Source organism: Lagenorhynchus albirostris, chromosome 2 (assembly GCF_949774975.1).
Source record: "Lagenorhynchus albirostris chromosome 2, mLagAlb1.1, whole genome shotgun sequence".
In the NCBI taxonomy this organism is placed as follows: Eukaryota; Metazoa; Chordata; class Mammalia; order Artiodactyla; family Delphinidae; genus Lagenorhynchus; species Lagenorhynchus albirostris.
The window spans coordinates 118,241,979-118,267,982 of NC_083096.1; the positions used below are offsets into that span (position 1 = coordinate 118,241,979).

Sequence of the window (26,004 nt, forward strand, 5' to 3'; positions counted from 1 at the left end):
GTTCAGCCTCAGAGGGAAAAAAATGTTTTGCTTTTTTAATGCTTGCAAAGGTTGCTAGTCTGGCCTACTTTTAGGGTGCTGGCCGGTCTAAGCTTGTCGAACCAACCAGGCCAAGCCCTAGATCAGTCACTTCACTTCTCATGAACAGGTTTTCATGAGGCCTCTCTTGGGGCTGAATGATGAGAGGGATGCAGTTCACACAGGAGATGCTGGTAATCGGCCTGCAGCTCGAAGGATTCACTAGACTCAGGGCTCCCCTCCTGTGTCACTTAGGGCACAGGACACTCAGAGCTCAGGGGTACACAGCTGCTCCCACAGCTGAGTGGGATGTCACCAAGAAGCAGTCGCCTTAGTTCCAAACCCTTCTGTGGCAACTGTATTTGTTACTCTAATTACATAATTGAATTTAAAACTACATGAGCTGATGAAATAAGTGTGAAACACAGAGTTATTATTGCTAGGAAAACTAGGTTAACTGCTTTGGAAAGACTCCATAAGGGCGAGTTGCAAAAAAAAAAAAAAGGTGTGGGCAAAATGATGCTAGGAGATTAGGAAAAATATCTTTAAACATCCAGCATTTCACATATCTGGCTTTTAGATATCAAACAGAAACCATAGATGTGCGTTCAGGTTCTGATTACTAAAGCAAGACTTCATAGAACTCCAATTTGTGTCCTCTACTCAAAGAGCTTTTTACATCTAAAGAGTTGTAAAAGAAGGCATATTTATATGTTTTAAAATAAAATGTTTATATCCACTTGTGTCATTCTTTATGATACCATTTTAACTGGCATTTTCAATAAACAGACCAACCCCCAGTCCCTGCTACAACGTGAAGGTCAGGGGAGAGATGGGGAAATGGAGAAGACAGCAAGATGTCTGTCTCTAGTCCCACCCTGAGCCCCAGGGCAGGGGAAGAAGAGCACTGACAGCGGCCAAGGCCCTATCTTCAGGTGGAACACATGCAAGTGGTTTAGATCCCCAACGGACACAGGGTGACAGTGAGAAGGGTAGGCATTCTCCTGCTTCTGCACAGAACAAGATCTTGTTCTGGTCCCACAAGGGCCTGAGTTGGCCTGGAGTACAATTCATAGCAGGGGCAGAGCCATGATTTCCGTGAGAGGGGGGCACATATGGACACCTCTGTGCCCAGCAAGAGACAGACTTCAGAATCAGAGAACTTGAGTTAAAACCCAGCTCCACCATTTACAAATTGTGAGAGCTTAAGGAATAAGTTCTTATCTGAACAAGAACACTACTGAAACCAAGTGAGGCCCTGTGGGACTCCCAAGCACAGAGGCTCTTTTGTCCCGTTTCTTGTGGGCAAGGCTCCAGCCTCTATGACCTTCCCTGAGTTCCAAAGGGCAGATTCCAACAGTTGTTAATCAAGGGAGAAGCAGCCATGAAACCACCTGAGGCCAGATTAAAGGGACCAGAGAAGCTCATCAAGATTAGCCGACCACCTGAGCTGAGATTAAGGGCGTGCAGGCCCTGCTCAACCCTAATCTTGTCACAGACCCTCACCTTTGAACCACTGTTATAAAACCCTCATCAAATCCTCCCAGGTTGGGACACATAGTTTTTCAAGGCAGAAGCCCGGTGTGTCTCCCTTTGCCTGGCAAAGTAATAAAGCTATCCTTTTCTACTTCACCCAGAACTCTGTCTCCAAGATTTGATTCGGCACCCGTGTACAGAGAGGCCGATCTCTCGGTAACACCACCTACATAGGATGTTGTCTTAAGCATTCAAATGGCTGCCATATGAAAGGTGCTTTGCCCAGTGGTCTGGCTCATACACAGAGAGCTGCTACTGCTGTTGGACTTGCTTCTGCTGACACGGTCCACACTGGACAGACAGCCATCTGCTCGTCCCATGCTCTCCCCAACAAAACCATTTGCACTGGTTTTCCCAGGATGAGAAACATGCAGAAGTCTCTCTTCAAATGTTCAGAAAACTGTCACTTCAAATACAAAGGTCTCCTTTTTATTCTATCTTCTATACAACTGTGATTTTTTTCCCCCTTCCATTTACAGGGGAGTAGAAACAACAGATGACCCATTACCCTACTCAGATTCGCCAAAGTGGCTGAGTTTAAGCCCAGCTCCTCGGGGGGGTGGGGGCACTCAGCAGTGGGGGCCCTCCAGTGTCCATCTCATTGGACCTCTGACCCCCATTCAAAACGTCCTGTTAGAGTTACATGACACCGTGTGGGCAAGAGGGCAGACACATCAACACTCCAACCTGGAAACTTAGAGTCCCCTCCCCTAACCACCCATGTAGGTGAACTAAGCTACTTCACCAAATTCACTAATCCATTTCTATAATTTCCACCTCTGGAGTTCGACAGCATCAAAAATGGTGGCCATATGGCAACTCAGGCAGGACTTTGCAGGATGTGTATACCAATGACTTTCAGCACTGCAGGCCCAGAAATGCTTTCTTCCAGTGTTCCCAGAACTGACCTGAGTCTTAGGGATTGATTTACACTAACCAAATTCACAAGAATAGACGTCATACATCAATGTATTAATCATAGGGAGGGATGGTATCAAAGGTCCAAGTGGGCTCCCATGCTTCATTCTCATGAACCCAAAACTTCCTGGGGAAAATGTCCAAGCAGAGACCCAGCCATGAAGGTCTAAGACAGCAAGGCTACGTGGGAAAAGGGGAAGGGATCATGCTCCAGGCCATGAGCTCCAAGACTCCAAAAGCAAAGAGTGGAGAGTTGATGTTTTAGAGTCCCTCCCAACTGGGTGACTCTCAGTTTACCACGCCTCTACTCCTCTTGGGAATAATTCACTTGAAACTTTCTTCCCACTGGGTACCTGAGAAGTTTAGTGTGCATGGATGATACCAGAGAAAAGGACTTGGGCACAAAGGATAACTCTCACAGTCCAAGGCTGCAAACAGGTAGTTCAGTGACATGTGGTCCACAGACATGTTTGTGAAGTGTGCAACGTTTTCAGATTTTTTTAATTAGTTGCCAACTTTTAAAAGTTGGGTGATTTCTCATCAAAATTCAAATTTTAAGTTTCTCTTGGAGACTGACGCATGCCTACAAAACAGTAATAATTAGGGTCGACAACTTTACTTTGGGGTTTGCAGCTCTCTGCCCTCATTTTCAGACAATCTCTCAAGGTATAGAATTTCTCACTACATATGTCTATAAAGCGTTATATGCTGTTTCATATACTAGTGTTATTCTTAGACTGCAGTCTTATTTCAAAGGAATAAATATACACACATACATCTATACTATAATTCATCTAGGAGCAAAAACATAGATCATCTGGGAAAATTAAAGGTAACTTTTTTAACTGATCATTTAATATGTCCCAGGTACTAGAAATTCTTGATAAGTTCTTTTATTTAATCTTCACAACACTATTACAAGGTAGGTATTACTCTAATTTTACAACTAAACTTACAGTTGAGGCTTGGAGAAGTAAGATGATTTCATCAAGGTCATAGACAACTGGTAAGTGGTAGAGCTGGGCTACCCCAGAGCCACTGCCTGATTTTATATTCTATTAAAGATTATGAGTTGCCACTGGTAACAGACATTAGTTGGCTGTCTTCTCAGTACCCAGTGGTCATGAGGATCACTGTGGTACAGGGGAAGCTGATTGCTCCCAGCTTCAGGGATGGGACACACGAATGCGCCAAGCTAACTGATCCCCTTCATCACAGTGATTGTTTCAGAGGTGGACATGGGAACAAAGGTAAGTCAGAAAAACATCTAAGGACTTTTGCTAGAAATTCTGAGGCAAGGACACTCTCTTTTTCTGTTCTATGTAAATAAGGAAGCACATGGTCCCAGCCATTGCTGATCACCATCTTGGGATACGTTAAGGATGTATGGATGATGAAGCTGACGCCTCAGGCAGCAGAGCACAAAGGAAGGGCAAGAAACAGGGTCCTGATCACATTGTACGGGCCCTACATAGAGCTTTGCTAATGCCGGCATCACTCACGGACGGTTGATTTATAAGCTTCCCTTTTCGGCATTAGCCAGGGTCATAAGGTTTTCCACTGTTTCCAAGTGAAAGATACCTCACAGATACAGAATTGTGTCTGAGCAATGAAGCAACCCTTCTAAAGAGACCTTCCAATGCTTGGACATACATAAATGACACTGTCCATAAACAGCTGGTGTGCTCACTTCCCTACCTCGACCCCCGACACTCCCTCCCTCCCTCCCTCTCTCTCTCTCCCCCCACCCCTCTCTCAGAGTAGCTGACATAAAATCTAGCTTTGCCCCAGAATTTAAAACTTGAACTATTCATTCCCTTTTTCTATGTCTCCTTCCTCTCTCCAACATTCTTCAGACTTCTTTAGAATAGCTATGCTGGTTTTTTTGTTTTGATCGAGCTGGTAGGGTGCTGGGGCGGATACGAAGGAAAAGGAGATAAGTGGATGCCACATACACAAGGTGGCTATCGGATCAAAAGGGCTGGCAACACATGACCCAATCCACCCAAAAAAAAAAGGCTACACAAAGTTGCTCTTAACTGTTCCTTTAATGAGACTGAACAGTGTAAGACAAGTGTCAGAAGGGAAATAACTATGCCCAAAATCATCTTGTTCTCTAGGTAAGGTGTCATTTGAGAAAAACTCAACCCTATTTTCATAACTCCCTGAAATTACAGGCAAAAGTTAATGTGCATCTCTGGGATAATTTTAATCCAGAGGGGACTGTGTCACCAAAAATATTACAAACCTCGGGACTCTAACACGAGGAAGTTAAAAGGATGGCTAAAGTATTTTTATCATTTTATGCTTATTTTATTCCATAGTATGATTTTATGGGAATTCAAAAATCAAAAATTGTTCACTTTTATTCATGGTTTATTACACATATTTTTCCTCCACCTTTTAAAAAGTTTAGTAGTTACAAAAACAATCCCGCCAGGCTTCCCTGGTGGCACAGTGGTTAAGAATCCGCCTGCCAATGCAGGAGACAAGGGTTCGAGCCCTGCTCAGGGAAGATCCCACGTGCCGCGGAGCAACTAAGCCCGTGCGCCACAACTACTCAGCCTGCGCTCTAGAGCCCGTGAGCCACAACTACTGAGCCCGAGTGCCACAACTACTGAAGACCGCGCGCCTAGAGCCCGTGCTCCACAACAAGAGAAGCCACCCAATGAGAAGCCCGGGCACCGCAACAAAGAGTAGCCGCCGCTCTCCGCAACTAGGGAAAGCCCGCGCGCAGCAACAAAGACCCAAGGCAGCCAAAACTAAACATAAATAAATAAATAAAATAAAATAAAATGTCTAGTTCATATTAAAAAAAACTACAGGGGGCTTCCCTGGTGGCACAGTGGTTGGGAGTCCGCCTTCCGATGCGGGGGACGCAGGTTCGTGCCCCGGTCCGGGAGGATCCCGCGTGCCGCGGAGTGGCTGGGCCCATGAGCCATGGCCACTGGGCCTGCGCGTCCGGAGCCTGTGCTCCGCCAACCGGAGAGGCCGCAACGGTGAGAGGCCCGCGTAACGCAAAAAAAAAAAAAAAAAAAAAAACACACAATCCTGTCAATTTAAAAAGTTGATACAATGTAATCTACCACATTTCTAACATGGAACCATTTAAGATAATGTTAAAGAAAGCTGTTTAAAATAAGTATGATCATACAGTTAAAAATTATAAAGCTACTAAAAGTGGAATGATTCCGTTTCTCTACTTCCTAGACTAGGAATGCTAGACTTTTTTTTAAATAATTGTTTTCTGGTTATAAAAGTTAATATTTTGTATTTAAAACATGAGAAACACAAGAAACCTAAAGAAACAAGTCATTCATAAACACACCACCAGAGATAACTGTTAACATTTCAATATACATATACTGCAAGTCACTTCTTCTACATGTAAAGATAGTTTTTTACAAAAAACGGGATATTACTGTACATTGTTTTGTAATCTGTCTTTTCACTTAATATAGCAAACATTTTCCCATACACAGAGGGAACTGTTTATCTGCTTACATTTTTCTGAAGGCATACTCTGACAGTTTTGAGTATAATTTGTCAGATCCATTGTCTTACAATTACATGACACTTCCCATTATACAATGGGAAGAATGTGTATTATTAGAAATGTGTATTATTAGAAAAAGAGCAATTAGACCAATAAGTTATATTATCTTCACACTGTTCTACCATATTAAGGAAGCCATTTCCATGTTAGCATCAGTTTTGACCCCTTCATCCTACATGGCTATTTTAATTATCAAGCTTACAGACAGCTGAGAACTATTATCTACCTTCCACTCATGGTTGTTATTAATTCCAAAGGCTCCTTAAACATTGTAGTTCTAAGAGAAATCAATCACTGTTTAGGGTGAGTGACATGGGAAATACAGATTACAGAGCTTTCAGTATTATAGATTATAATAATTTTACCTTTCTTAGGTTAAAAACATGAGCATTTAATAAGTTTTCCCTTAGAGAGAGTTTATAGCTAGAGTAGAAAAGAGTGACTATTTAGCCTAGGTCTTTATCCAGCTGAGTCTTTACACTGAAAACACATTTATCGGTTACACCCAGCATTCATCTAACACATCGCCACACCCCACAAAAGAGAACTTGGCTCTTCATTTATCTTCTTCCATAGTATTTTTGTGGTAAATGCCAAACCAATGTCTAGCTAGATATAAGAAAGGCAGAACAAACTCTATGACATGAAAAGATGATTAAGTGGCATGTTCTAGCCCCCAAATTTGTCACTGTGAGTGCTTTAAACCTTTGCCAAAACATACATGAGAGTGCCACTGTCACATAAAATGCAATACATCTAAAATTAAACTTCTCTCCCTGTCTCCCAAACCATTACTACATCCAATGGCCCCATTTCCAATGATCACTTTTATCACAGGCTCCAACGATAGAAACCTGGGGTTACATCTGCTTCTTCCAAACCTTCTCTCTCCCTCTTTTAGCTAAAGTGCATCAACCCATCTCTAACCTCTAGTTGTGCCTCTGCAGTATTACTCAGGCTTTCTTCTTTCATGCGAATTCCCACTGCTGCCTCCAATCCCAGCCCTTATTATTTCCTCCTGGACTACTGCAGCAGCTTCTGACGTGGTTTGTCCTCCAATCAAATACAGCCAACATTCCTCCTCCGGGCTTAACTCCCCAGAGTCTATTTCATTCTTCAGTTCTAATATTTCCATGATTCCCTATTATCCTCTCTGACAAGCTCAGGTTCCCCACCTAGTTTTCAGAGGTCTTCTTAACATGGCCTGGAGCTGTTTTTGCAGCCTGATTTGCTGCAGTCCCTCCAAGACTCTTTTCCACAGGAAACCCTCCTTCCTTGTCTGTACTTCCCCTGCCATCCTGCAAGGCCAAGTTCAAGTGCAATCTTCTTCAGGAATCTTTCTCACCTACTCATATCTTTCCCCTCTTTAAACACCCACTTAAATGTCTGTAGTGGATTTAAATTTTTGCTCCACAGTTCTGGAGAAAAGAAATGTCAGGTTGAATCTGACTGGGAGCCCCTCACTCCACAGGTTTGGTGAGAAACTGAGTCTTGGTTTTTGCTTTGGGAGTCTCCCCTTCTCGGGATCCAGAGGGCTGATATGGTGCTCAGTCCAACATAGATCCTACTCTGAAGCTTGACCTCCAAGTCAGTGTGTCCAAGCCCAGGGCACAGGGGCTCTTTCACCTCAGATGGCAAGGTCACAGCTCTCACAGCCCTGATATCCCTTTGCAACTCTATCAGGAGTCCTATCACTTCTCATGGGGAGTTACATGGGAATGGGACACTGGTCCTTGATACTGGTGGGACATGCTATATAAGCCATCTGTCCCATGGCTTATCACTTTGGGAAAATTCCTTCGCAATCTTACCACTGCTCCCAGCCTCCCTCCCTCTCAGCTTCAGGACCCTTCTCCGTCATGGACAAATCAGCTCTCAGCTGAACTGCCCTTCGTTTAAATCTGCATTACAGCACATATCATATGGTTTGCATTATAGTCTAAGAGGCAGTAACGCATACTGTTAAGCGCAGAAGCCTCAGGAGCAAACAGGAATGGAGTACTATGACCTCAGGGAGGTATTCAACTGCCCAAAGCCTCAGTTTACTTATCTAGAAAAGCTTCATAGGAATGACACAAGGATTGAATCAGGCCAGAATAGAAGTCCTAGTAGCAACGACTTACATTTATGCAGCACTGTGTGCCAAGCACTATTCTAAGTGCTTTACCTATATTAACACATTCAATCCCCACAACACTTTATGGATAAGTAAACAGGCATAGAAGGGAGTAAGTAAGTAGTCCAAGGTCACATAGGAAGTAAGCAGCAGAGGTAGGAATTCAACCCAAGCAGTGTGGCTCAGAATCTATGCCTTTAACCATTATACCATATTGCTTCTAATAAGCAATTGCTTCAAATGGTAGCTATTACGGTTATTGATAAACTACCTGATTCTTTTTTTTTTTGGGGGGGGGTTCGCGGGCCTCTCACTGTTGTGGCCTCTCCCGTTGCGGAGCACAGGCTTCAGACGCACAGGCTCAGCGGCTAGGCCGTGGGATCTTCCCGGACCGGGGCACGAACCCGTGTCCCCTGCATCGGCAGGCGAACTCTCAACCACTGCGCCACCAGGGAAGCCCAAACTACCTGATTCTTAATACATCTGCCTCCTTATGTAAATTGCAAGCTCCTTGAGGACAGTAAACATGCTGACTCATCCATTACAGCTGTTAGGGGCTGGCTCTGGAGGCTCACTGCAGGGGTTAGAAGCCTACCTCCTGCGTTCACTAGCTAACTCTAAAATCTTCTGCGTTCACTAGCTAACTCTAAAATCTTCTGCGTTCACTAGCTAACTCTAAAATCTTGGACAGATTGCTTAACTTTTTAGAATGGCTTTAGGGATTAAATTATTTCCGACTTAGAAAGTACTTAGAAAAGTGAACGGCAGCTATGACAATGACATACTGATATAGTTCATTATTTGATATGAGATGTGATTTACCATCTGTCTTTCCAGGATCCGGAAGAGTGCCAGAGTTCTCAACAAACATTTGCTAGTCACCAACTCACCCACATTTTTTGTCTTGCTTCATGTGGGGTTCATCCTGTTTCTAAAATTACTCCTTAAAGAAAGGGCTACACCTTCAAGATAGTATCAGTAGTAATAATAGCAGCTAACTTCCACCAAAGACTTATATGCACCAGGAACTGTTCTGATTGTTTTTGTGTTTAATCATTTAATCCTCACAACGGCCCAATGTGGTCGATATTATTATCTTTACTTTTTGTGTGAGGAAACCAAAGCACAGAAAGGTTAATTCACCCAATGTCACATTAACACACAGCCCATATGTGGCAGAGTCTACCTACTTAACTACTTACACTTTGTTGTCCCTTTTGTAACTTTTTTCATATTCCACAGGATATTTAGTAGAATTCAGTATATATAAAAGTACCGGACTTCCCTGGTGGCACAGTGGTTAAGAATCCACCTGCCAATGCAGGGGACACGGGTTCGAACCCTGGTCCGCGAAGATCCCACATGCCGCGGAGCAACTAAGCCCGTGCGCCACAGCTATTGAGCCTGTGCTCTAGAGCCCGTGCGCCACAACTACTGAAGCCCAAGAGCCTAGAGCCCGTGCTCCACAACAAGAGAAGCCACCGCAATGAGAAGCCCGCGCACCGCAACAAAGAGTAGCCCCCGCTCGCCGCAACTAGAGAAAGCCCAGGCGCAGTAACGAAGACCCAACGCAGCCCAAAATAATTAATTAATTAAGAAAGAAAGAAAAAAAAAGTACCAAAAGCACTGTTGCTTGAAAAATGTTCACTCAAAATAGCATGAATAGTAGAGAGTATTTTTTTAATGTTTGAAGTGTCTATCTAAGAAGTCATAATACTTAAAAGCCAAAGTTTCTCTTAATAGCAAATAGACTTAGTCTTTGAAAATGAGCACATCAGTTAAGCTGAATCACGAAGATGAGGTACAAGTTTTCCAGCTGTGAATGACTCAAGGGAATCGGACGTACTTCACATACTGAACATCCTATTCTGATGGGCACATAGCACAGAAATGAGGTCTCTAAAAGAAGACATAGCCCAGAGATCTGTAACAAAATCTAACCCCAAAACAACGACTTATCGATGCTTTAGGAGGCCAACATTCTTTCCACTCCCTTTCTGTTTTCAAAACACTTTACTGATACATTTCATACCTCCTTCCACAAACCTCTTTCCATAAAGTGGAACAATTACAAATTAAAGAAATTCTCCAGGATAAGTTAAGTGGAGACTCATCTAAATAAAATCAAGGCCTCATAACATTTAATAATTAAAAGGCCTCGTAAGAAAACAAACCAGTTGAACTAGTCTGATCCTTCAGCCAGTTAAATGGAAGAATGAATTTTCACAGCCCTGGGAAAATCTAGGTTTACAGGGCAAACTCTGAAGGGTTGAGCTCATTGTGGAGACATGTTCCTTTTCACTGGCTAAAGAGAAAAGGAAGTGAGCCATGCCCTAAAAAAATTACCACTAGAGACATTCCAGCCGATACTTGATAAGAACTGGGAAGGCTGCCATCAACTCATGGCTAGAAGATGGAAAATTTGGATTGGAATGCAGCTGACCAGGAGAAACCATGTTAGGTATGAATAAGATTTCCCATTAAATTACAAGTTTTCAACAAGGGGGTCATTTAAACCAGTCGCTTTCAAATGTTTTTGTTTTTTGTTTTCTGTGGGTTTTTTGCTGTGACACAGTAAGAAATATATATAATACATTATATCATGACATATATTACATATCTGAGACACCCATATGCATACACGGAAACATTGAAACTGAAACAATGCTTACCCTTACTAGGCACAAAGCACTATGAAATTTTCAGTTCTACTCTACTTTGTGCTCCGAACACACTAGTTGAGACCTACTGGCTGAAAAACAGCTATTTAAACCAGCAGAGGAGATTCTGAGGGTATGTTTTATAATAGCGTTTATTCCTCCCTCAGAGTCCCATGGCCAACTTAGGAAAGCTGCAATGGCGCGTCTGCTCTTGGGACAAGTGACTTGTTCCTTGAGTGCTTGGGTAAAGGCCACCCAGAAGGTGGCTCTTCCAAGTCCAGCCATTCCTCACTGTGCTGACTCCTTCTCTTTCTATCCCTTGAATGCTGGGGTTCCCCCAGGGCTCTGTTTTTGGCCTTTTTCTCTTATTACTCTGAGTAACTGGATCTACTTCCATGGCTTCAAGTTACTCAGAAATCCCATTCCCTAGGCCCCAATTCTAAATGCCCATCTACATCTAACGCATTTCCAGCTGAACTGGCCCACAGATCTCAAACTTGTAAGGCCAAAATGGTACTGTAAGTACAATCTCTCTTCCCTGTCTCCTCACCCAAATCTTTCTTCTCCAGTTTTCCTCCTCTCCAGGAAGAGCACCACACACAACCCACAAATCTGTGGATCATCATTTGCAACTTCTTCTCCTATACCTCAACATCCAATGCGTTACCAATTTTACCTTCTTAATATTCAGTGGTATGCAGGTAAATGTTTCACAGTCACCTTTCCAGGTTAAAAAAAAAAGCCCTGACTTGCAGCACTTCTCTATTTCTGTGACGCAAATACCGCACCAGAGCCCATTTCAAGCAACCGACTTGATGTCACTGAACATGGAATTGAAGAGACGGGCACTAATGGCTCCAGCACACCACCATCTAATACTCAGAACCATTTCTTATCTCTGTGCCTACTGGCACTGTCTCCGGATTTCATCTTGCTTCTCCTCAACACAATAGAGTCTTTACTGACTTCCTGACCTTTTACTCATACCCTACCTCTGTGACATAGTCTCCAAAATACCTCTCTAAAATCCAGGTCTCATTATGCTTCTCCCCTGCCTAAACCCCTTCAGTGGTTCTCCACTGTCCACTCTTTATCTATATACATAAGGCCCTTGATAATTTGGTGCCCACTGACTCTTGGGCTTTGTCTCTTGCCACACCACAACCTATAACCTCTATTCCAATCACACCCACATACATCATATTCTAAGGTATATGATACTGCTTCATGCTTCTGCACCTTTGTTTATTCTATTCCTACTCCCTAGGACAACCTTCCCTGATTCGTTCCTTGAGTAAGCCTCTTAGGATTCAGCTCAAACTCCTTCTCCAGGAAGCTTTTCCTAAACTCCTTGGTTGGTTTGATGTATCCCACTTTTAGACCTCCAGTACATTCTATCACCTCTAACACCCTTTATTGAAATTTTTTCATATCCATCTCTTCTCACTAGACATGAGTTGTTTTTCTTTTCTTTTCTTCTTTTTTTTTTTTTTTTTTTTTTGGCTGTGTTGGGTCTTTGCTGCTGCGCTGGCTTTCTCTAGTTGCAGCGAGCGGGGGCTACTCTTCGTTGCGGTGTGCAGGCTTCTCATTGTGGTGGCTTCTCTTGTTGCAGAGCACGGGCCTCAGTAGTTGTGGCACGCAGGCTTCAGTAGTTGTGGCTTGCAGGCTCTAGAGGGCAAGCTCAGTAGTTGTGGCACACAGGCTTAGTTGCTCCGCAGCATGTGGGATCTTCCCGGACCAGGGATTGAACCCGTGTCCCCTGCACTGGCAGGCGGACTCTTAACCACTGCGCCACCAGGGAAGTCCCTAGACATGCATTTCTTGAAGGCAAGAACTGGATCTTATTTATGGAATACCAAGTATGTAGTATGGTGATGGAACACAGTTGTTTCTCGATGAACAGTGACTCTTATCCCAGCAATTAACACCCTAAGACCAGTATATACTAATTACTCAAATATTCATTGAATGAAAACATATTGGTAAGTTCTTGCCATCTGCCCAAGGCCAAAGGACTGCTAAGACACCCAACCTATACCTTCTATATTGTCAGGAAGTCCAAGATCTACTGCCATAGTCAAAGAACTTGCACTATATTTTCTTTTTTTGCTTCTTGGCCTCTGTATTAGTTTCCTGGGGCTGCCATAACAAAGGACCACATGGCTTAAACAACAAAAACTTATTTTCCTACAGTTATGGGGGCTAGACGTCTGTTACCAGGGTTACTTTCTTCTGAGGCCTCTCTCCTTGGCTTGCAGTTCACGTTCACAAGGCATTCGCCTCCTACATGTCTCCATGTCCAATTTTTCTCTTCTTGTAAATACACCAGTCATATTGGACCAGGGGGCCACCCTAATGACGTCATTTTAACTTAGTTACCTCTTTGAAGATCCTATCTCCAAATATTGTCACATTCTGAGGTACTGGAGATTAGGACTTCAACATACAAATTTTAGGGGGACACAATTCAGTCCATAACAGCTTCCTACTAGACTGTGAGCTTCTCAAGAGGCAGGAGCTATAACTTAGTCTTTTTTTCTTAGTATCTGCTAGGCATAGCAGAGTACCTGGAACACAGCAGATTCTCAAATTATTTGTGGGATACATAAATGAAGGACCTTCAAGGAGTGTAGTCCAAATCTATGGAGTGAGGTCCCTTCCAAATTTGGTGGCCAGCACCAAGAAGAATATGGCTTTAGCCTTTCCCTGAAAGAAAGTTAGATACTGTCATGGTCTCTAGATAGCCCACTGCCAAACAGCCATCTATATAGCACCCAAAACTTAGTAGAATAATAAAATCCTTAAGACTAGACACCCAAAGCCAGTTGACAATACCCTCCTCCCTCCAGACTCATTCTGATACACCAGACTGACAGCATCATGCATGGATAGAGTCAGATTCAAAGTCAAGAGAAAACAAACACTTCTCTACCTAAAGAACAAGATGTAAAAGCTTAGAGAAATGGTTAAATGGACATCTGCCTTTTCCTACCCAAAAGGAAACTTCCTCCCCTTCACTGTTCTGTGTGATTTTGGTGGGCCTGTCAATTATGTAGTCTGCCTTCCCCACTATCAAGACAGACACACGACCTAATAAGTACACCCCTCCCAGGAATTTGAATCCTAAGTGGGGTAACATGAAGACAGGAAATAACTGGAGGGAGTCAATTAAGCCAGTACCATGAAGGGCTCCTGGTTCACACATCCCTGAAACAGCCTCAGTTCCTACCTTTCCAAGACTTGATTGAACTTTCTTTGTTTCTGAGACCTACTTGATAGTCTTTCCCAGAAATGTCTTTTCCTTAAATTAGATAGTGCTTATTCTGTAGCTCTCAAAGAATCTTGACACATATAGTGGCCTCTAGAAGTGGAGTGTGAATAGTGGTGGATGTAAAATATGGAAATAAAACAGGCAGTACGGATTCCCTCATCAGCGGTTAAGAAGTTGTGTTCATCATACCTGCTATGCCAGCACAAAGCAGCCAACTACATTATTCCCTCCTATATTTTGGGACACAGTCCACATGCCTCCCCAGGCCAAATCTTTGGGAAGCTGATAGGAAAATCTCAAGATACTGGAGTGTGTGGCTATTTCTGACAGCTTTTGGTTAAGTCCAAGAAATGACTTAGGCCATCTTGGCTGAAGCTATCTGAATGCAAAGAAGAGAATTCTGCCTCATGTAGACTGGCCCTTTCTCCTGGTAGGAATCCATGATGACAGAGTCAGATCATGAAGGACTTTAAATTTGAATCAATGAAACTGCTAGAAAAACACAGGAAGGAAGGAAACATAGCAAAAGATAAGATTGGGATGGAGAGAATGGGTCCAAGACTGGTCCCCCAAGAACCTCCTGATATATATTCCCTCCCTGGCAAAGAGCTAAGTGCTGGAATAAGGCCACAGGGTAAGGAACAAACTAGCATTGCCTTTATCCTAGAGTCAAAAAGATAGGCACCAAAATTAAGGGCTGAAGGGTGGGAAGAGAAGCAAGGCCTACTTCTAAGAGAAATCCCCGGGCTAGGGCCCAGAGGCAAACCTTGATCTACAGAGTGAAAAATGCATATAGACCAGCAGGTGTTACATTGAGTTAAGCTGCCATTGAAACCATGGAAAATAAAAACTTGTCACTGCCCCAAAATCAATCTCCAGGTATCCTAACTCATACCACCAGAATGTGAGCTGCCTGAAGTAATATACCCCCATTAGGAAAATCCTTTTCAATCCTTTTCCATGGAATTCATATGAAGCAAAAGAGCAGGTTCTGCCATCGCAGACACATAAGGCAGTGAAGTACACCAACCGTCCGTACGTGTATCTCAAATATTGAAGGAAAAAATCTAATCATGGAGCAATAATAGCCAAATACAATGACCTCTGTAACATCCAAGACTATTACCAACCTAACATCCAAGTTAAGGTGTACCAGCAACTTTCTACAAAAGAACACAGGGACCACACGATTTATATGCAGACAAGGAAAAACAGGAAGAGATCGACTCTGGAAAACAGAGTCTATGGTAGAAATAAATGTAGAAAGAAATTATATTTCTTGAGCTGTACTAAGAGAATAATTCTGATTTACAAAGAGTCTAAATCAGATACTGTTTATCTCAAACTGCCTACATCCTATCAGTTTATATGCTGTGATACCTGGGAAGTTGGTTACCAAATAATGCCATTTCAAAAGGGGCTGCTGGATAGAACTCTGCGTGATGGCCCACCTTCCTCTGTGGGAAGTGAGCTCAGATGCTGTGATGTACCATGCAGAACCACGGTATCTGCGGCAGTGGTTCCTAGAATGGTCCCTCCAGGAGCACTACTGGCATAAGGCATCCTTTTCTTACATCTTCTTGGAACTCTGTCACCCACAAGCAATACCACCTACACTGCATTTCTATTAAATGGCACAGAATCGCTTGGAAGCAGAGAAAGTGTTTCAATTTCGTATGGCTAGGATCTGCCCCTTACTTGCTTAGGGTGGGGAAATGTAATTGCCCAGACCCACTGCATTCACTCATCATTGTCATTAACTGCCCTGAGAAAAGCCATTAGAGACAAACTATAAGGAATATGTATGCTTTGTGAGCAAAGGAAAGAACATAAGGTGGGTGGAGTCACCGATGAGCAAGGGCAGGCTGAGAATGATTCTGCTGAAGATATGTTAACACTGATGAACACTAGGCCATCATTTGGCTTATTCAAATAGTTCTGGGTAGTGAAAGATGAGAGTTCTCATCTTTCCTGTAGATGAGATAGCCCTAGGGGTTTGGACAGCAGTTGGAACACAGCTGCCATGGCTAAAACCAAGCAAGTACAGACGTCACACCAAAGTAGAAGCAATTTCATACCATTCCACACTGCCAAGTTTAAAATGCCAATGGAGGAAGAGTATTGAAGGAAGTCTTTAAAATAGACCAAATAACTACTTTAAATACCAATTCTGTGTGTAACTAAAATTTTTGCTATTGAGGTCCATGAGTGACAGATACCACTGTTCAGAGAGCTCAGTCAAAAATCTCCCTGCTCGGCAAGATGAACGCAATACAAGGTGCTGTTCTTCAAGCTTGGAGCAAATTGAGTCACTATACATGACACTTTATAACTCCAAAATGTCTTTTTAAGAAAATGTCCTTCTAGGTAATCTTTTTCTCCTTCAATGGTTGTTTTCCTTATAAGTAGAGCTTCTCTATCACTTCCTATCAGTTAAGACTGATATACAAAAGCACATGGTACCATATCACAGTACTCATTTCCCTGAGAAACATAAACCAAACCGACTTACCAAAGGCCTTCTTAGGTTCTATTAACTTCAAGGTAAAGAGTTCCTCTTTTTTTAATTCCTTTAACTTCTTAGCAACATCAAAGTGACGCCACCCAAGGATAGTTTCTCCATTGATGGCTTCAATGTGATCCCCCACACAGATTGTTTTAACTGAGTCAATTATGCTGCCATCTTTAATTCTCTGAAAGAAAATGAAGGGTAATACTTAATATAAAATAGCACTGTGTAACATTACTTATCATGCTCTTGAGACATTACATACAATATACTGACACATCAACAAGGCAGTTTAATGTTCAGTTAAAGACAGAAGCCCAAACAACAAAGACAACCATCCTACTCCCAACCATTCTTTTTTTTTTTTTTTTTTTTTTGCGGTACGCGGGCCTCTCACTGTTGTGGCCTCTCCCGTTGCGGAGCACAGGCTCCGGACGCGCAGGCTCAGCGGCCATGGCTCGCGGGCCCAGCCGCTCCGGGGCATGTGGGATCCTCCCGGACCGGGGCACGAACCCGTGTCCCCTGCATCGGCAGGCGGACTCTCAACCACTGCGCCACCAGGGAAGCCCCCCAACCATTCTTATTTATCATTCAGAATTCAGCTTCCATCACAGTCACCACCTCCTCTGAGTAGCTTTCCCCGACACCTCCCAGCCCACTTCAAGACTAGGTAAGGTGCCACTCTCATGTAGTACTTTCTGCTACATAAGTTGAGCTCTAAGCTAGGTACTTTACATTCACCATCTCAATTAATTTTAACAAACTTTATGAAGAGTCTCATGTCTCGATCAGAAGATCAAGGAATTTGCCAAGTTCAACAAACCATACTGCAATTGTTCATTTATCTCTCAGTCTCCACTACTGAACTGTAATATCCTTGGGGGCAGAGATGGTCTTCTTCACCACTGCCCTGTGCCTAGCACAACATCTGCACAGAAAAGTCCCTCCATAAATGATTGTTGAATCATTTCAACATGAGGCCCATTACATCAGAATAAAGCTTGAGCTTTTTCTACCAGCTACAGTTTTTTAAACCTTAGTTACAAATGCAAGACAAGAATTGGTAGTTAAGAATATTGATACTTGGGCTTCCCTGGTGGCGCAGTGGTTGAGAGTCCGCCTGCCGATGCAGGGGACGCGGGTTCGTGCCCCGGTCCGGGAAGATCCCACATGCCACGGAGCGGCTGGGCCCATGAGCCATGGCCGCTGAGCCTGCGCGTCCGGAGCCTGTGCTCCGCAACGGGAGAGGCCACAACAGTGAGAGGCCCGCGTACCGCAAAAAAAAAAAAAAAAAAAAAGAATATTGATACTTAAGAGACAGGTGTGGTTACCAGTTGTGGAGCCAATGAGAAGGATGTTATACCATTGCTTTTCATTCATATATTTTAGGTGAGGAGAACTTAGGACCCAAGGAGAAATATCAAATTGGTCTTTCCTAACTCTATCATAGGTATGTACAATATATCAGTAGCACAGAGTTTCAAGATGAGGTGTAAGACTCCCTAACATAATCCTAAGAATTTCTGAAAAGATTTTAGGGACGGAAGCTCCAGAAAGCTCTGCACAGGTAACAGCCCCACAGAGGATGTACAAATTCTTCAACAGTGGTGAGGAACACGGCAAAATGCAGGCCACAGTCTGCCTCGGGCATCACAAATCCTTTGTGAGAATGACAGGCTGGAAATATTAGGGGCTGCTGCTATTGTGTAACTGAAGTGTGTGTATTCCCCACTCTTGCCAGGTGGAGTAACAACATCTTCTGAGGCAGCAGGGGATTGATTACTGCATCCACGAGTTGAGAGACAAACCGATCTCAAGTACCCCAACATCTCCATAATATTGTCATAAGAAAAAACAAGTTGTAGAAGACTAACCTAGAAAGGTTGGGCATTTTTAATTTTTAAATTGTATTACAATGTACCAAAACTTACAGTGGGTTTCTTTTTTACCCCCCCCAATTTTAAGAACACTGATATATTCATTGTAATAACTGTTAACAGGCTTTATGTAAATGACACAATAATGCTTATTCACACAGAGATTATTGTCATTACAGGTAGTTAATTTTAAAGGAAAAACCCAGAAATTTCATAATCTAAGTGACAATTTTTTTTAGTAAGTCCATATTTGACACATAAACTAGAGAAACAAACAAGGGTAACAAACACTGTACTGAGTGGTAACAAACCACTCCGTACAACTGGAGTTTCCAAACTGTCATAGAAATATAAGTGAGATTAAACAAAAGACTAGAGTTTAAAGAAACAAAGCAAAAAAATGTAATATTCTGTCATCTAACCTTTCTTAAGTCACTAGGGAATATGAAAATCTATAACTCTGACTTTCTTCATTTTTATTCTAAGTTGTTTCTTGATACATTCTGAACCTATTTTTTCCTTTGATCAACTATACCATACAAATTTCAGTTCCACATATTTTTAGTTTAAGACTTATTGTTGTAATTTTATTAAAAATAAGCACTATATAAAACTAAATGAAAGACTTTAAAGACATGTATGAATCTTACCAGTAAATTAAATGGCAGAGTAACAGAAATCTAGGGTCACCAGGACCTATGAGTAGCCACATGTCACAAGAAAGGTGCCCAGAGAGAGGGAGGAAGGGCAATTACCAGAAGTCAGCAGGTAGCAAGGTGAGAATCCAGGTGGGCAAGAGAAAAGTCAAAGCATATGTAATCATCAGGGCCAGTGGATAAGAATCTGGGATGAAGAGAGAGGAAAATCAACATAAGAAACTTGGAGAAAGGCACCATAGGTGAACCAGATATAGAAGCAAAGTGGGAGACACTGATGATATATTTTGTGGGTGACCTGAGCCTTAGCTTCCTAAATAGATAGAATAAAGAATGAGGTAGCGGGCTTCCCTGGTGGCACAGTGGTTGAGAGTCCGCCTGCCGATGCATGGGACACGGGTTCGTGCCCCGGTCCGGGAAGATCCCACATGCCGCGGAGCGGCTGGGCCTGTGAGCCGTGGCCGCTAAGCCTGCGCATCCGGAGCCTGTGCTCCGCAATGGGAGAGACCTCAACAGTGAGAGGCCCGCATACCGCAAAAAAAAAAAAAAAAAAGAATGAGGTAGCAACTGAAACAAGTTTCTGCAATTTAATATACTTTAATAATCATACCATAACTTGATATAGATTAATAATATTGCTAAAAGTGCTACTCGGGCACAAAGGACCAGCAAGAAAAAAGAGGCATTAATTCTATATTTATATTTACTGAGTTACTTAATATCATTCTCTTAAACACTTAGAACTTTCTCTCATCTGGCTTTGGAGCTTGATGCTGCAAAATGTGAAGACAACATTAAATATTTTTTGGAAGGTAGGATTTACAATATTATTAAACTTAGAGTTTCCCAAACATTTCAGACCGTTATTATATTAACTTCTATTAACTCATCCCATATAGTTACAAAATTCTATCTTCTCATCACAAATCAGCAGAACTCTAGGGTGGCATCCCACCATCCTCAAAGTCTTAAGCATTGACTCGAGGTTGTTTGAGCCGACCCTGCCCACATGGTCAGCAACTCTGAGTCTCTGCTGCTGACCCTCCAAACACTGTCCTCAAACCTTGTTCATAATAATAAACATGCAGACAACAATTGTAAATAGCTATTTCATTTAGTCCTAACAAGCCTGGGAGGGGAAATATTTAATAGTCCTTTAGTGAATGAAGAAATCAGGGCACAGTGACGACATGGCTTAACCAAAATAACACAGCTAATAAATAAGAAAACTGGTTTTCAAAGAGAGGTGGTATAATTATGAGACATCATGCTCTTTCCTCAAAACACTCCCAATCAAACAGATCTAACTAACCCAAATGTCTGGTTAAGAAAGAAAGTCACATGAATAATTCAAGATCTTCTGACTCAAGACCGGAGTTTGGGGTTGTAGTTATCCAAGATGATCTATCACCTTGATAATCATTTTACGATACTAAGTGTATCAAATCAATACATTGTACACCTTAAATTTACACCATGTTATATGTCAACTATACCTCAATAAAGCTGGAAAAAGGTGACCTATCACCTTTGAACTTTTTTTTTTTTTACAAACTCCACCCTCCTACTTTACATTTTCTTACCTCTACTAAAGCTGTTCTTCATCTATATCATGGCCTCCAGATCTCAAATATTACCTCTTTTCTCAGATCACCACTTCTATTCTTGCTTTACATGCCTCTTCTCAGAGATCCTAGCTTCCATCCCAGAACTGCCCCCGCCCCCGCCCCCCGAGTTCCTTAATCTTGTACAATTATTAGTTCTGGATAAATAATCAAAATATTAGAAATATATGAGTACCATATTTCTCAAAGGATCATGCTAAAATGTGATTTAGTTCTAGTAAAGTAAAAGTATCCCAAAGTATACAGATTTCTATAAGAAGATATTCTGAAAATGACAGTTCTGTGGTTATTTATAAGTTACTTCAATTCTAAATCAACTTAGGTTTTCATTTCTTAATTGCATAGTATAAGCCCTTATTTTTATTTTGAATCTAAAAGTATTCTCTTCTGTTAAACTAGGGAAAAGGAAACAACAGTTCGGAGGTCAAATCTGGCCTACCACTTGTTTTTATACGACCCATGAGTTATGAATGGTTTTACCTTTTTTAATGGTTGGGAAAAATAAAAGAATATCCGTGACATGTGAAAATTATACAAAATTCAAATTACAGTGTCCATAAATAAGATTTTACTAAAAGACATCTATGCTCATAGTTTAAGTATTGTATATAACTTCTGTGCTACAACGTTGAGTTGAGTAGTTGCAACAAAGATTGTATGACCCTAAAATTTAATGAAGCCTAAAATATTCACTACCTGGCCCTTTATAGAAAATGTACGCCAACTCTGGTCTTGAACTATTTTAGGAATTTGTAGAGTTTGTTGTAAGTATACTCTGATTTTTCTGATTAAGTTATTTATATATATTTTCCTGGGAAATGTTAAGACTTGGGTACAAAAGTTATACATGTTTAAGTCTGCTGTCTTTCCACCTGAAGAGGCTTATCAGTGAGAACCATGTGGTACTAGTAAATACATTTCTCTGCCATCGATCTCATCTCCTAATTATGTGATGATTTGTTGTTGTTGCTATTTATTAAGGTATTAGCTATCAATTATAAGTACTATCAAACATTTCAGAGGTGTCATCAGTTTATACCCAAATAATCCTATAAAGTAGGTGCTAATATTCCATTTGAGAGAAGGCACAGAAATGACTTTAATGACTTGTCCAAGGTCACACAGCAAGTAAATAAATGGTTGAAGCAAGACCAAAAGCAGGCCTGATTCTAAAGCCCGTGGTCCTATACACCACACTGCACTGCCTTCCTAATCATGGACTCCGTCCTCCTCACCCTTGTCTGAATCCCCACAACACGGTTCTCTTACATCAACCTTCACTGACTTGCAGCCACTGCTAAAAGCATATCAAGTACTCATTTCAGCAGCACATACACTAAAATTGGAACCATACAGAGAAGATTAGCATAGTCCCCAAACAAGGATGACATGCGAACTCTTGGAACATTACATTTTTTCTGCTTATCTTGGCAAAAACACTGGAAGAGTGAGCCAGAAATTAACAAAATTGATTACTTTAAGGAGTGGGGAAAATGAGTAAATGGGGATCACAGAAGGAGCGACATCTCTGAATACATCTTTTATTATAGTTTTAACTTTTGAAACCATTTTACATACTCAGAAAATTAAATCAACATGAGAGGAAAAACTCAAACTCAATTTGAATAGAAGCAAATGGATTCAACAGTATTTCAAATGAATAAAATTCATGGGGTGGGTGGGGGAGGGTTCCCTGGTGGCACAGTCGTTGAGAGTCCGCCTGCCGATGCAGGGGACACGGGTTCGTGCCCCGGTCCGGGAGGATCCCACATGCCCCGGAGCGGCTGGGCCTGCGAGCCATGGCCGCTGAGCCTGCGCGTCCGGAGCCTGTGCTCCGCAACGGGAGAGGCCACAACAGTGAGAGGCCCGCGTACAGAAGGAAAAAAAAAAAAAAATCATGGGGTGGGGGAAGGAGGGGCAAGTGAGAACCTATTCCAAGTTAACTTCTGAAGAGAATACTTTGTGTACATACATTTAAAGACAAAAAAATGCATAGAAATCTTGAACTCTTAATAGATTTTTCAGAGTACAAATACAGCAATTCTGAAACTATTTTATGTATATTGTAGAAATAAGGAAATAAGTAAATATTTCAATAATCTTGAGAGCAAATATTTTAGTGGGGAAGCCAAGGTAGCACCTTGTGGGGCAGTATTAGATTGGAGGCATAATTATGAAATCATAATTCCTAAAATACATGTTTTCTAACCCTTTCTGTGGTAACTGAAAGGACCTAGGAACACTGACACTCAGGTAGCAATGAATGCATGCGACCAGCTCAGATCTTGATTTTGAAATACCCATCCTCACTAAAAAAGAGAGCTCCAAGCCTGGGGAAAACAAGATAAAAGATGATCATAGAACATCTTGTTGTACCAGAAAGGAAGGAATTGCTCAATAAAATAATGGGAGGCAGGTCAAAAGGATACAGGAGCCAGCTGAAAAGGACTCCTGAAGGACAAATCTCAGGAAACTGGAGTATCAAAATAAATGATGGTAATGGACCCACTGAATAAGAAATTGACAACTAATAAGGACCTACTGTATAGCACAGGGAACTCTTCTCAATACTCTGTAATGACCTACATGGGAAAAGAATCTAAAAAAGAGTAGATTTATGTATATGTATCTGATTCACTTTGCTGTACAGCAGAAACTAACACAACATTGTATAATCAACTATATTCCAATAAAAATTAATTTAAAAATCATGTGTTCATTGCTAATAGATAATAAATAAGTGGAGTGCTTTATTATAATAGAATGTTTTAAAAATATATATAGGAAATGATGGAATTAGAAAGACCACCATTTTGCAACCATTAAAGACCGAGTCAGGCAAGACTCATCAATAGATGCTAAGTGTGTGGGGTGTGACTAAGAGAACAAGATATATACATAATCTCAAAGTATCTCTCCACAAATTATTAATTACAAAGGAAAATATAACTTTGCAGTGAATAAGACAGGCAGCCACTACCTTACACAAGGGAAAAAATTAACATCATGAATAGTGAGACAAACCAATAAAATGCATCTTCTGAGGTAATACACTGAGAAGGACACAACATCACTTATCTAATTTTCCTGCCAAAAATGCGTAATAACCGGTTTCACAACATAAAGAGACATCAGAAAAGTCCAAATTGAGGGATATTCTATAAAAGGCTGAGGAACTATTCTAGAGTAAAGATGACTAAAAAGACATGATAACTAAATGAAATACATGATCCTGTATTGGACTTATTCCAGGATAAAAATGCATTACGAGGACAACTGATAAAATTGCAATATGGACATTAGATTAGTTTGACAGTACTGTATCGCTGTTAGGTTTTCTGAATTTCATAATTGTACTGTAGGTATACTAAAGAGAATATCTTTGTTCTTAGAAACTACATTCTGAAGTATTACTGGATAAAGAGACATAATACATGCACTCCACTTTTTCCAATGGTTCAGGAAAAATTACATATGTGTATATGTGTGTTTAAGAGAATAAAGCAAATGTGGCAAATGGTAAAACTTTTTTGAGTAAAGGGTATCATGTGAGTTCTTTGTTATTACACTCTTTCAGTAAGTCTGAAATCATGCCCTCCACAATTTTTAAAACATCATATCAACCTTGTACACAGTATGATATTCATTTCTTTTCTAAGTTGAACTGTAAGTTGGAGGTTTGGCTTAGGCTCCACTTTCTCTTTGACACCATGTTCTCTGTCCCCACAGGGCTAGTGACTAGTAATCTGAGGCAGGCACATGTCTGAAGGGACATAAAAAAATAGAAACACAAGCTCTGGACATCAGAGGCTAAGATCTAAAAAATCCATGCGTGTTTGCAAAACTTCCAAGCCCTTCCCTTGCAAAACTTCCAAGCCCTTCCCTGCTGACATTAGAATGGCATTGCTCCATGTACCTCATGTCCTGAGCTTCCCCCAGATAATCCCACATGACTTTCCCAACTCACGGATTTTCCATTTGGTCACCCACTCAACCTTCAGCAGAGTCATATCTTTTGCAGAGCTAAAAATAGCCATTCTATCAAGTGGGAAGTTAATTAAAGTACTATTTACAGTTAAGAAGATAACTTCCCTAAGGCTATTTTTTTCAATGATGACAATGCATCAGCAAATCAAGGATCTGGACCAAAAAAAGGCATGAAACTTTATCACTAATTTTAAGCTCAGTGGGTAGGATTGCCAGTTCTGGAGTCAGATCGCTTGGATTCAAATCCTGAATTTGTCCAGCTGCATTAACTCTGGGCAAGCTGCTTAACCTTCCCAAACCTGATTCTACATCTATAACAGTTGATAACAGTGCCTACCCAGAGATGAACCTCACAGACATGTTGAGCAAAAGCCAGAAACAGCAGAGTACATAATATGTGATTCCACTTGCATGAAGTTCAAAAACAAGCAAAACTATGGTGATAGAGGTCAAAATAGTGGCTACCTTTGTGGGGGAAGGGTACTGACCGAGAAGGAGCACAAGGGAGCCTTCTGGGTGAGGGAAATGAAATTTCCCTTACTCTGGGTGATGTTTACACAGATCTGTAAACATTCGTTAAAGGTGTACATCTGTTACATCTCAACAAAAAAGTAATTAAAAAGAAAACGTGATACCAAATGGAATTGTTGTAAGCATTAAAAAAAAAAAAAAATCCCACCATGTGAACAGTTCCCCATATTCACAGTTCCGCATCCATAGATTCAACCAGCCCTGGACTGCATTACACTGTAATATTTACTATTGAAAAAAATCTGAGTGGACCCACACAGTTCAAACCTGTGTGGTTAAAGAGTCAACTGTAAATGTTCAGATATTTTTGAAGAGCTTTTTTTTTTTTTTTTTTTTTGCAGGACACGGGCCTCTCACTGTTGTGGCCTCTACTGTTACAGAGCACAGGCTCCGGACGCGCAGGCTCAGCGGCCATGGCTCACGAGCCTAGCCGCTCCACGGCATGTGGGATCTTCCCGGACCGGGGCACGAACCCGTGTCCCCTGCATCGGCAGGCAGACTCTCAACCACTGCACCACCAGGAAAGCCCACTGAAGAGCATTTTTTTAAAGAAAATAAGGTGGCCAAAAATATGTGCTCTTGGAAATAACACAAAATCAATGGCAATCAGCATGGAAGTCACATGCTGCCGAGCAACAGACCTACAAGATCCCATGAGGATAAGTAGGCACCAGGGCCAGGCTTTCCTTTTCAGTAAATGCTAAATTCTAGAGGAAGTTTAATCTGAAGGAAAAAAAAATGAAA

General features: G+C 41.6%; 1 protein-coding gene and 1 non-coding gene across 4 annotated transcripts in view; one reads left to right on the forward strand and one right to left on the reverse strand.

The window, feature by feature from the left end:
* The window catches only part of GIPC2 (GIPC PDZ domain containing family member 2), an 87,338-nt gene that overhangs the window by 31,194 nt on the left and 30,140 nt on the right, over nucleotides 1-26,004 (reverse strand). For all 3 annotated transcript variants that reach the window (XR_009538896.1, XM_060139672.1, XM_060139670.1), the window contains one exon: nucleotides 16,588-16,768. Coding sequence is in view for 2 of the 3 variants with exons in the window: in XM_060139672.1 (XP_059995655.1) it covers nucleotides 16,588-16,768 (181 nt within the window). In the remaining variant the exon portion in view is untranslated. The remainder of the gene's footprint in view (nucleotides 1-16,587; nucleotides 16,769-26,004) is intronic.
* On the forward strand, nucleotides 22,055-22,161 carry LOC132516525 (U6 spliceosomal RNA). The gene has a single exon (XR_009539357.1). It is a non-coding gene; the product is annotated as a U6 spliceosomal RNA (small nuclear RNA).